The sequence below is a fragment of the Pimephales promelas genome, chromosome 7, assembly GCF_988280905.1.
Source record: "Pimephales promelas chromosome 7, fPimPro1.hap1.1, whole genome shotgun sequence".
Classification (NCBI taxonomy): domain Eukaryota; kingdom Metazoa; phylum Chordata; class Actinopteri; order Cypriniformes; family Leuciscidae; genus Pimephales; species Pimephales promelas.
The window spans coordinates 5,044,130-5,055,879 of NC_142775.1; the positions used below are offsets into that span (position 1 = coordinate 5,044,130).

The 11,750-nt window shown below is 37.8% G+C and overlaps 1 protein-coding gene across 1 annotated transcript in view; it reads left to right on the forward strand.

Annotated features, from left to right (window-relative positions):
* Positions 1–11,750, forward strand: part of chn1 (chimerin 1) — a 72,586-nt gene that overhangs the window by 18,160 nt on the left and 42,676 nt on the right. The window contains exons 4-6 of the mRNA XM_039647304.2: positions 2,333–2,364; positions 3,116–3,229; positions 7,452–7,734. Of these exons, the coding sequence (XP_039503238.2) occupies positions 2,333–2,364; positions 3,116–3,229; positions 7,452–7,734 (429 nt within the window). The remainder of the gene's footprint in view (positions 1–2,332; positions 2,365–3,115; positions 3,230–7,451; positions 7,735–11,750) is intronic.

Here is an 11,750-nt window from a genome sequence, read left to right on the forward strand (position 1 = left end):
CACAAGACACTAAAATACTACAGTAAACATTCGTTTAACAACATAAGATGTAACATAAAACCCTGATGTATGATTAGAAAAAAGGAAGAAATCAATGAAAAAGCATTCTGGGAATGCACTATTAATAAGATGTCTTTTTTCAAAATGTACATTCACGTTTACAGCAAAATTGCATGAAATGTCCCATTTACTGTTAACCAATTAAATTTTTTTTTACTATAGCGTTTTTACAGACCTTTCCATTAAAATTATGATCATGAGTTAAGCAGTGTGTCCTGATAGATTTCAAAGTAATGAGCATAAAAATAAATTCAAAATAAGTCAATCTTAAACATGCATTTCTTCATTACTAAATTAATCTGAATAAAATATGGATTAGCAGCATTTCTTACAGTATATGGCTGTCTGAAATACTGGCCAGTTGTGGTATCGCCCAGTCATTGCCCAGTCATTGCCCAGTTCTTTCCCAGTCATTTCCCAGTCTTTGCCCAGTCTTTGCCCAGTCCTTGCCCAGTCTTTGCCCAGACATTGCCCAGTCTTTACCCAGTCTTTGCCCAGACATTGCCCAGTCTTTACCCAGTCTTTGCCCAGTCATTGCCCAGTCTTTGCCCAGTCCTTGCCCAGTCATTGCCCAGTCTTTGCTCTGTCATTGCCCAGTCTTTACCCAGTCTTTGCCCAGTCATTGCCCAGTCTTTGCCCAGTCCTTGCGCAGTCATTGCCCAGTCTTTGCTCTGTCATTGCCCAGTCTTTGCTCAGTCATTGCCCAGTCATTGCCCAGTCTTTGCCCAGTCATTGCCCAGATTGCCCAGTCATTGGGAGTCTTTGCCCATTCTTTGTCCAGTCTTTGCCCAGTCTTTGCCCAGTCATTGCCCAGATTGCCCAGTCATTGCGAGTCTTTGCCCATTCTTTGCCCATTCTTTGCCCATTCTTTGCCCAGTCTTTACCCATTCTTTGCCCATTCTTTGCCCAGTCATTCCTCAGTCTTTGCCCAGTCTTTGCCCAGTCTTGCTCTGTCATTGCCCAGTCTTTACCCAGTCATTGCCCAGTCTTTACCCATTCTTTAAACAGTCTTTGCCCAGATTGCCCAGTCATTGCCCAGTCTTTAAACAGTCTTTGCCCAGTCTTTGCCCAGATTGCCCAGTCATTGCCCAGATTGCCCAGTCATTGGGAGTCTTTGCCCATTCTTTGTCCAGTCTTTGCCCAGTCTTTGCCCAGTCATTGCCCAGATTGCCCAGTCATTGCGAGTCTTTGCCCATTCTTTGCCCAGTCTTTACCCATTCTTTGCCCATTCTTTGCCCAGTCATTCCTCAGTCTTTGCCCAGTCTTTGCCCAGTCTTGCTCTGTCATTGCCCAGTCTTTACCCAGTCATTGCCCAGTCTTTACCCAGTCATTGCCCAGTCTTTACCCATTCTTTAAACAGTCTTTGCCCAGATTGCCCAGTCATTGCCCAGTCTTTACCCAGTCTTTAAACAGTCTTTGCCCAGTCTTTGCCCAGATTGACCAGTCATTGTCCAGTCTTTGCCCAGTTATTGCCCAGTCTTTTCCCAGTCTTTGCCAAGTCTTTGCTCTGTCAGTTGTGGTATTCTGTCAAATATTGTTGTGTGCTTTTAATGTGGAATGTTAAAATAATGTCTGTTTGGTAATGAGGAATATCTGGTTGACAGTAATTCAGAGAAAATCAGTAAAATGACCCAGTCAGCCTCAGAATTGGACAGAAGGTCTTCACTGCCGTGATGTTGCTGGTGTTTTCATAATTTTTATAAATTGTTCCTTGAATTAAACACACATTCCAAAGATCTCATAATTAACCCACAGGCCATCTGAGCAGAATTCACACTCTATTGCTATTATGACATCCCATTAAAAACAAATAAAGGCCTATATATAATTCATAGAATAAGATGAAGTTTTGACTGCAGTTTCTTTATTTGATTTTCCTGTGAATTATTCAATTAAATAGTCACAATGCATAAATTTACATAGAATATGGGATTTCGTATTTTAGATTCATGGCACCTTTTCCATAGACATAAATTATTAAAAATGATATCAGCTGTATTTTACATATTCTGCGAAAGCGGTTTGGATGAGTTTACCCTAGAGGGCTTTTGCCCCTGGACGGGGGTCAACTTGCCCCAGTAGTGGAGCGAGATGCCCCTGTTTATGCGCACATCTTCCCTATATACCTCGATATTTCAAATAATGGAAATCTCTTAATAAACTCTTATAATACTTAAGACTGTACTGTTCTCCAAGTCTGTGTGTGTTGCTGAGTAATAGTGAAGTACTGTGATAACTTTTAGTAATGATATCTCTCTTATGACTTTTGCAGGTGGAGAATCGGCCCAAATATTACGGAAGAGAGTGAGTTTCATTACACGCATTACTGAACCAGTTTAGATTCTACTGTACATGAATCCACAGTTGATCAATATCCTATTTAAAGGTACAGTAAGAGATTTCTGAGAAACGCTGTCGACAGTGGATCAGAACGAGAAGCACAACACTCTAGTAGCCTATCAGCACTGGGGGGCGTGTCCGCGTGCGATGGTGGAGGAGAGAGAGTGCCAATCAGCAGTAGGGGGCATGTCCACTCATGATGGGGTAGGAGAGATTCCGCCAATTAGCAGTAGGGGGCGTGCCCATCCGTGTTGGGAGGAATGAGAGAGCCAATCAGCAGTAAGGGGTGTGTCCACTCATGATGGGGAGGAGAGATTGAGCCAATTAGCAGTAGGGGGCTTGTCCACTCGTGATGGGAGAGGAGTCAGCCAATCAGCAGCAAGGGCGTGTCCACTCATGATGGGGGAGAGAGTGAGCCAATCAGCAATAATGGGTGTGTCCACTCGTGGAGGGGGAGAAGATAGAGATCAAGAGGGAGAATTGAAGAAAGATTGTTGAAAGAGAGATGGCTGAGAGAGTTCAATAGAAATTGATTTGAAGATACATTTTTGTAACGTTTACTGTCACTTGTTATCAACTTAATTCATCCTTGCTAAATAAAATATTAATTCATAAAACTTTTGAACAGTAGTGTATTTTTCCTATTTAAAAGCAAATTTGGTTTGAGCTCTAATGTGCTATTTTATTAATCTTCCCTGTTTGGTTTGCTGTGAAGGTATCATGGGATGATCTCCAGAGAGGAAGCTGACCAACTACTCAGTGTGGCTGAAGGAAGTTATCTGATCCGAGAGAGCCAGAGACAGCCAGGAACATACACTTTAGCTCTGCGGTACGCCAACCTTCAACTTTGACCTTTGACCCAACCATCTCGAACCTAGATCTTCTCTCTTTCTCCAGTCTAGCTCACGTGTCTTTGCCCATGTGCGTTTGTCTTATTTTAGCTCTGGCTGATGTGTGATCAGTGTAGTTAAATCATCAGTCTTAATGTGTATTAGCTATTCACAGAACAAATTCACCTAGTTCACCCTAAAATTACAATTCTGTCATCATTTACTCGCCCTCATGTCGTTCCAAACCCGTAAGACCTTCGTTCATCTTCAGAACACAAATCAAGATATTTTTGATGATATCCGAGAGCTGTCTGTCCTTCCATAGAGATCCAATTCAACTTCCACTTTCAAGCCCCAGAATAATAGTAAAGACATCATTAAAGTAATCTGTTGAGACTCCAGTGGTTCAACCTTTTTTTTTTATAAAGCGACACTAGTGCTTTGTTTACACAAAAATGTACCCACCGATTTACCTGCTGTTCTTTCGAACTTTCTATCCATCAAAGAAACCTGAAAAAAGTATCACAGTTTCCACAGAAATATGAAGCAGCACAACTGTTTTCAACATTGATAAGATTCATCATCATATTAGAGTGATTTCTGAAGGATCATGTGACACTGGAGTAATGATGGTGAAAATTCAGCTTTGATCACAGGAATAAATGACATTTTTCTGTATATTCTCATAGAAAAGTTATTTTATATTCTAATAATACGTATTTCACAATATTACAGTTAGTATTTATAATCAAATAAATGCAGTCTTGGTGAGCAGAAGAGACTTCTTTCAAAAACATTACAAAATCACATTTTTGATTGGTATAGGTTAGGGTTTCAACAATAAAATCAATTATTATCGATAATGAAAATTATTGACAACTCATTTTATTATCAATGAGTCATGTCTGGGCGCTGTGCTTGGAAACCATCAGCCAGTCACGTCGCTTTACAGTAGTGAATAACCCATTTCTAAGGACATATTTTTTTGTAATGTTTAGATTTTTGATCTGATTTAATTGATTAATCAAAAAAAAAAAAATCAACAGATTAATTGATTATCAAAATAATCGTTAGTTGCAGGCCTAGTATAGGTTATGTAAATGTAAGTGAGGAGTTAGAGGTCTTTTGTTGTTGTGAGTGTGTAATTGTCAGTGGTGGAATGTAACGAAGTACAAATACTTCGTTACTTTACTTAAGTACATTTTTCACGTATCTTTACTTTACTTAAGTAATAAATAGTGCTTACTTTTTACTTTTACTTCGTTACATTTTGCAGCAATTATTATACTTTCTACTCCACTACATTTCTACAACTTCTGTTACATTTTCGTTACATTTTCTGATCAGTTTTTTCCCTGCCAAAACGTAATCTGACCGTCCGTTCGTTGCACGTTTGTCTCACCAGTGACGTTTGTTTGGTTGCCATAGATACATCAACCCGGTCACACTAAATGCGTCTCACACGCAGTGTGTTTATCGTGCAACTCATACGCGAAAATTTGTTTTTACATGCATAGGAAACACACCGTGTGTAATATATGTTTGGTTTGGTTAAGATTATGGCAAGCCAAGAGGTTCAGAATTACACCATAAATTCATCTCGTTTACTGCCAAACATAGTTATTAACATATAGTAAGGATAAGCATGATGTGTATATTGCCTAATTGCAAGCTTGTTTCAGAAATGGTGACATTTTTTCCATCATTATTAAACATCATTATAGGAGTAGGCTATTAGGTTGAATGAGTTAGAATTAAATGTTTTATTAATCATTAGAAAATAGACATTAAGATAATAAATTGTTATGCAAGTACTTTTACTTTTAATACTTAAAGTACATTTAAAATAAAGTACTTTTTACTTTTTACTTAAGTATGGTGGTCATTGTGTTACTTCTACTTTTACTAAAGTAAATATTTATCTGGGTATTTGTACTTTTACTTAAGTACTGAGATTCAGTACTTCCTCCACCACTGGTAATTGTGTGTTTGTGTACAGGTTTGACGATACTTGTGAGGGCCAAATGTCCTCACTTATATAGTGAAATATCATACTATTACAAGTCTTTATTGGTTAAAAAAACGTATAAATCGTCCAAAACATTTTTTTTTTTTAAACTAGTGTTTTGCAGATGTTTCTGTAATGGATAGGTCTAGGGGTTAAGTCGTTAACCTGATATTGAATCAGTGGAAGTCTTTGCAATGTCCTCCTCAAATATAGTAAAAAAAAGTGTGTGTGTGCATGCGTGCGTGCCGCGCTAGACACAAAAAGTCTAGAGATAATCCCTTTAATCTGCTCACTTGAGCAGACGGACACACACTGCTACACGCTGCATGCGGGTGCTTTCCAGTCCAAACACACACACACTCTCTCTCTCTCTCTCGCTCTTCCTCAGGCATGTGATTCCTCAGAGAAAGCATCTGTTGTGTCCTGTGCGCAAAAGCTTTAACATCAAAGAGCTCTGTTGCCATCAGGCTTTAATGACATGAGCCTTTGTGCATATGCTTGTGTGTGTGTGGTGCGTCTGTTTCCATGCGTGAGTCAAGAAGCCATACAAACCTCTAACTGTGTGTGTTTCTGATATGAACCTTGTTGTGAGTATCTGTAAGTGTTTCCAGATCCGGCTGTGTGCATCTGATTTTGGGCGTGTGTGTGTGTGTCTCTCTGTGGGAACTCAAACAGGAAGCTCATGCATTATAAAACCTCAGCTGTCCTGTCATTTCCAGTGGCTCATATCTCTGATCATGTTACAATCCATAGACTGTCAACCTGCAGTTTTCAAGTATTTCAACTAATAGGAAATTAGAAATATTATAAATTTGGATGAAAATGTTGATTTTGTTGTCTGATTAGCATACAGCATCTGAGATGTGTGTTTATTCTAGTCTCTTAAACTGGGCTGTTTTGGTTTTGAAGTGGATTATTCTCATGCGGTTGACATTGAAAATGATGCATGTGTTTCGGTAAAAGTCGTCAGTTAATTCCTTGATTGTCATTTTATGTGAGCCTAGTTGAGATGCTGAAAACGCTTATCATGAGCTGAATGCGTTTGAATGAGCACAGTAGCCGGCTAGCTGCGTTTCCTTTACATATTTGCGCAAATCGTTTGCGATATTTTCTAAATGTCGATTAAAAACTATTGCGAAATGACGTCATTTCCGTTACCCGATGTTATGAGACTAAAACGTCAATTTTTCCTCTCGTGATAAGTCTATCCAAAAATCACCTCGAAATGCGATAAAACTTTGCAGTTTTGCTAAATATTAGGGCTGTCAAACGATTAATCGCGATTAATCGCATCCAAAATAAAAGTTTGTGTTTACATAATATATGTGGGTGCACTGTGTATATTTATTTTGTTTATAAATAAATACACACACATGCATGTATATATTTAAGAATTTTTTTTTTATTTATATATAAAATATTATGTAAATTATATATAAATCTATATTCAGTATATAGATGAAATTATTTCTTAAATATATACAATCATGTGTGTGTATTTATATATGAAGATTTCAGATGCAAAAGCCTCTAAATGCCATTTGAAATTTTCTTCTTTAATGATGATTTTTATCAAACTTGTATATTTAAGTTCAGTAATTTCACTTAAATAACAATTAATAGGTAAATATCTTTGCCATTTAAGTGAAATTACTGAACTTAAATATACAAGTTTGATAAAAATCATCATTAAAGAAGAAAATTTCAAATGGCAACTCTTCATATTTAAAATAATTATACACAGTGCACCCACATATATTATTTAAACACAAACTTTTATTTTGGATGCGATTAATCGCGATTAATCGTTTGACAGCCCTACTAAATATTTTTCGAATTGCCTGAAAAACTAGGTTTGTTGTTTGTTTTAAAGTCTATAGATACGTTTTAGGTTAAAATACAACAAAATACAACACTTAAATTAGACATTTAAGTGTGTGTGTGTGTGTGTGTGTGTGTGTGTGTGTGTGTGTGTGTGTATATATAGAGTATCCGGTCTTTGTATTGATCAACATATGAGCTTTTCACCCTCATAACTACAACAAGTACAGGAAGCTGATTCAACCATAGATGTTCAGTGTGTGTGTGTGTGTGTGTGTGTGTGTGTGTGTGTGTGTCCATGTTCATTCATCATTCCTCTCTGGATCTTCTCACAGCTGTGTGTTACAGCGCTCGGGTCCAACACACACTCATTTCCTCATTCTCTCTTTCAGCTTTGGGAATCAGACCCGAAACTTCCGTCTCTTTTACGATGGGAAGCATTTTGTGGGGGAGAAACGCTTCGAGTCGATCCACGACCTGGTGACGGACGGTCTGATCACGCTGTACATCGAGACCAAAGCAGCCGAGTACATATCTAAGATGACCATCAACCCCATCTACGAGCACGTGGGCTACACCACCCTGAACCGCGAGCCGGCGCTGAAGAAAGCGCTGCCCGTCTGCAGAGACATTCCCGACGGGAAAGACGCACCCGGAGACGAGCTGGAGGAGAGGGTGAGCTTGCAATTACCCAGCATGCCTCTGTGTGTGTGTTTGTCTGTTCTTCTATAGACTACAGTCAACTGTGATGAGTTTTCATGAGTTTTCCCCTCAGATGACCACAAGTGCCAACCATATGTGCTGTTAGGGAATTCTGGGGGAATTATGATCCCTCAGTGACACCTTGGTCTTGTGCACCTCGCTGCCTTCGAACGTAACTCTTAGTTTGCTTGTATTTTGTAAGACAAATTTACAAAATATGATTAATCGCATCCAAAATAAAAATAAAAGCATCCAAAATGTATTTAAATACACAAACATGCATGTATATATTTCATAATGTGTTATTTATATATAAAATATTTATATGTAATAAAAATGATACAGTAAATTTTTTTTTTAAATATACATGCATGTGTGTGTGTATTTATATATACAAAATAATCATACACAGCACACACACATATACATTATGTAAATACAAACTTTTATTTTGGAAATGCGATTATGCCCATATATCACATTATATATTCCATATAAAAGTCCAGATCAGTGAGAAAAGCATATCCGGTAGGAAAATGTTGTGGTTTGTGGTTGTGCTCTGCTCTTTTTGACTTGATTTGGGGCTTTTTTTTTTTTAACTAAACTTGAGCTATATTTTATTATGCTGAAGGACAGCATCAATATTTCCTATTAGTCCAACTATAGTCAAGATAATCTCCCTGTTTTATATAACAGTCATCTACATTACAAATGATTAATCAATAGTAGTTAAATACACTAAATATTATATTTTAGATGTTATATGCTTAAGGCCTATTTAAAGTATGAGGGCAGGACAATTTATTAATAAATATTATTTAGCAAGGATGCATTAAATTGATCATTTGAAAGTGATAGTATGCACATTTATAATTTTACAAAAGGTATTTTCAGAAAAATGCTGGGGTTTTTCTTTTCTTTAAAGAATCCCATAAAAAGGATCAAGGATCAAAGTTTCCTCAAACACAGTAATAAATTACATTTTTAAAATAGATTAAAATAAAAAGGTTATTTTAAATTGTAATACTATTTCACAATATCACTGTTTTTACATATTTTTTCATCAAATAAATGCAGCCTTTTTTTATAGAGACTTCTATATTATAAAATACAAATTTATCAACTGTGATTATTTATTAACTTTTTCCCCGACGGCGGTTTGAAAAAGTTTTCCAGTATTTTTGATAAGTTTCACAATCTCGAAACATTTCGACTTTAATCTCGAAACATTTCGACTTTAATCTCGAAATGCTAGATTTTTTTTTTTTTTTTTACAGATTTTTTCTTTTTTACAGATTTTTTTTTTTTTTTTACTGATTTTTTTTTTTTTTTAGGTTGCGGTTCAGGGCTTCCGTAAAAATTAGCCATCTGCATTAATTTTGCTATAAAATAAATAAAGATGAGGTTAATAGCATCACTTTTTTGTTGCTTGTCTGAATCTACGATCCTGAAATATTTCATTTTTAGGGAAATAAAAGGAAACAAGCCTGTGATTCTGTATGCGATGATGTTAATATGTAGACCTTTTTACCTTGTGTTACTTTTGATATTTGGTGTAGTTGATGTCATCAACAACATGAAGAGTGTTTGCTGTACTCGGATGAACTGTTGTCATGGCGACAGTGTCCATATAAAAGACAGAATGGCCAAAAGCAAAGTTATATCATAAAAATAAATCTGTACTTAAAGGAGAATTTGCGCTACCAGTTGGAGAACAATCACGAATCTTTCCGAAATATATGTGTGTGTGTGTGAATTGTCCTGCTGTACAGATGTGATTGATGTTGAGTTAATGAGCAGCTGACAGATGCACACAGTCAATGTATCTCCACATTAATTCATGCATGTAATCAGATAATCAGTGCTGATTTAAACGTGCAGTAATTACTCCTCGCCGAGGCTCAATCTGTTCACAAACAATGGCTGGAAAAGTCATTTTCAAGGGTATAAATATTATGATGAAATATGATTGTTTTCTGCGCAGTGTGTTTCGTGGCTCTGTCTGCTCAGTGTAAGCATATCCAGAGCCGGAAGGAGACACACACATCTGCAGCAGATCTAATATCGGGGCTGTGTTGCAGTGACACACACTGAGATCCTGTTCAGCAGCAACACAGTGACTTTGGTAATAATACGTCAGCTCAGTTCATCTGTTTGGATCTTTACTGAATCCTATTTTTACCCTCAAGTGTTGTCGGAGTAATCATAAGCTGAAACCGTTATCAGAGAATCAGCTGATGTCCTGCTTCCTCATGGGGCCTGTGGCGGTTCAGGCAGGAGAGATGCTGTGTCTGGGTTGCTTTAGGACTTTAAGAGTGTGTATCATGGACACTTGTGTTAGATGGGGTTATTCTGTTGGATGCACTTTCATACTAAGCAATTTTTCTATCCATTGTTGTCTTTGGAAGTCTCGTCTGCTATCAGTTTTAGGCTGAATTGTAACTGCTGTGTTTGAAGCAGTCATTGCATACATGTTTTTTTTGTTTGTTTTTACACCAATGTACAGTGCATGTGACAAAATGTAATCATCGGCGTAGTGCACACAAACACAAGCTGACAGGTTTTTCTAACTGCACTCACTCTGTCCGCTCAGCTCGTATATGTGCATTGAACTTTTTTTGCAGTAGTTACTTTGTCCACGAGGTGGCAACACTTGCCCGAGTCGTTATTCAACAAATGAAAGAGATGAGGCAGAACAACAACAAACCACCAAGGGGGTAATCCCATAGATATGTATATAAAGGCTAGATGTGTTACGGCGGAGTTTCTATCGTCATCATCGGCGGCCATCTTGTCACAGACAAGCTAAGATGAGTGGTCAGCACGAACACAAATACTCTTATCTCGTTGAAATCTTGACGGATTTACAAACGGTTTGGTTTCTTACAAGCGTTATTAACGTGGCTATAATTATCTGGGTGATTATTTATTTATACACTTTTTATTCATAAGTATGCAGTGACGTTCTACATCTCTGACGTTTATAACAAACCAAACCGTTTGAAAATCGGTAGAAAATTGAGCAAGTTATGGTCATTTAAATAGTACATGTACCATTAACACAATGTTACGAGTGAGCGAGCTGCCTGTGACAAGATGGCCGCCAGGTGCAGACGTCGACCTCCATTGGCCAGCAGCGTGGACGAGATATCTAGCCTTTATATAGATATCTATGGGTAATCCATCGACCGCAAGTTGAAGCCGGTCGGGTGCCGCCATCTTGTAGCAGAACTTCACTTGCGTTAGCATTCCCATTGACTCCCATTCATTTTGGCGTCACTTTGACGGTGAATAAATCTTTACATCTGAGGCGTTTGAAGACCCCATTTGTCCGTTATTTATTTCTAAAGAAACACAAAAATGTATAAAATGCTCCATTACCTTGTAGCTTATGTTATGGCCCCGTAGAAGCAGTTTTTTTTTTGTAAAAGTAGGCTAAAGGCCATTGCACACTGAGTCCGAAAATTTTCGTATGTTTTTTCGTGTTCGTCCGCCTAAAAATTCGTCACGCACAGAAACCTTGCCCCCTGAGTCCGATGTGTATTTATTAAACCTTTGCGGGGGAAAAAAACGCACAAAAATACAAAATGGATTCCTCAAGTAGTGAGGATGATTGTGTTGTCCTCTCTATTATTGAAAAGAGAAGAAAGAGAATATATTGGGTCCATCCAATCCTGAAATTGCGCCGAGAGGAAGCACCTCCTTATCGAGGAGTCGCGAAATGCGAATTTATCCTGAGCGATTAAAAATTTACCTCAGAATGTCAGTGGAAAAGTTTAATGCTTTGCTAGCGATTCTGGAGCCACATATTAAAAACAAGACCACCAATTTCCGTGAAACAATCGATCCTGAACAGAGATGTCTAAGGTATGGACACACACACACACACGCGCGGCCCGGCGGAAGCGCTGGGCAGACAGAACAGCTGTATAGGCAACATAAATAATACATTAGTTATCGAATTGGCTGCTCAATCACATCTTAATCGA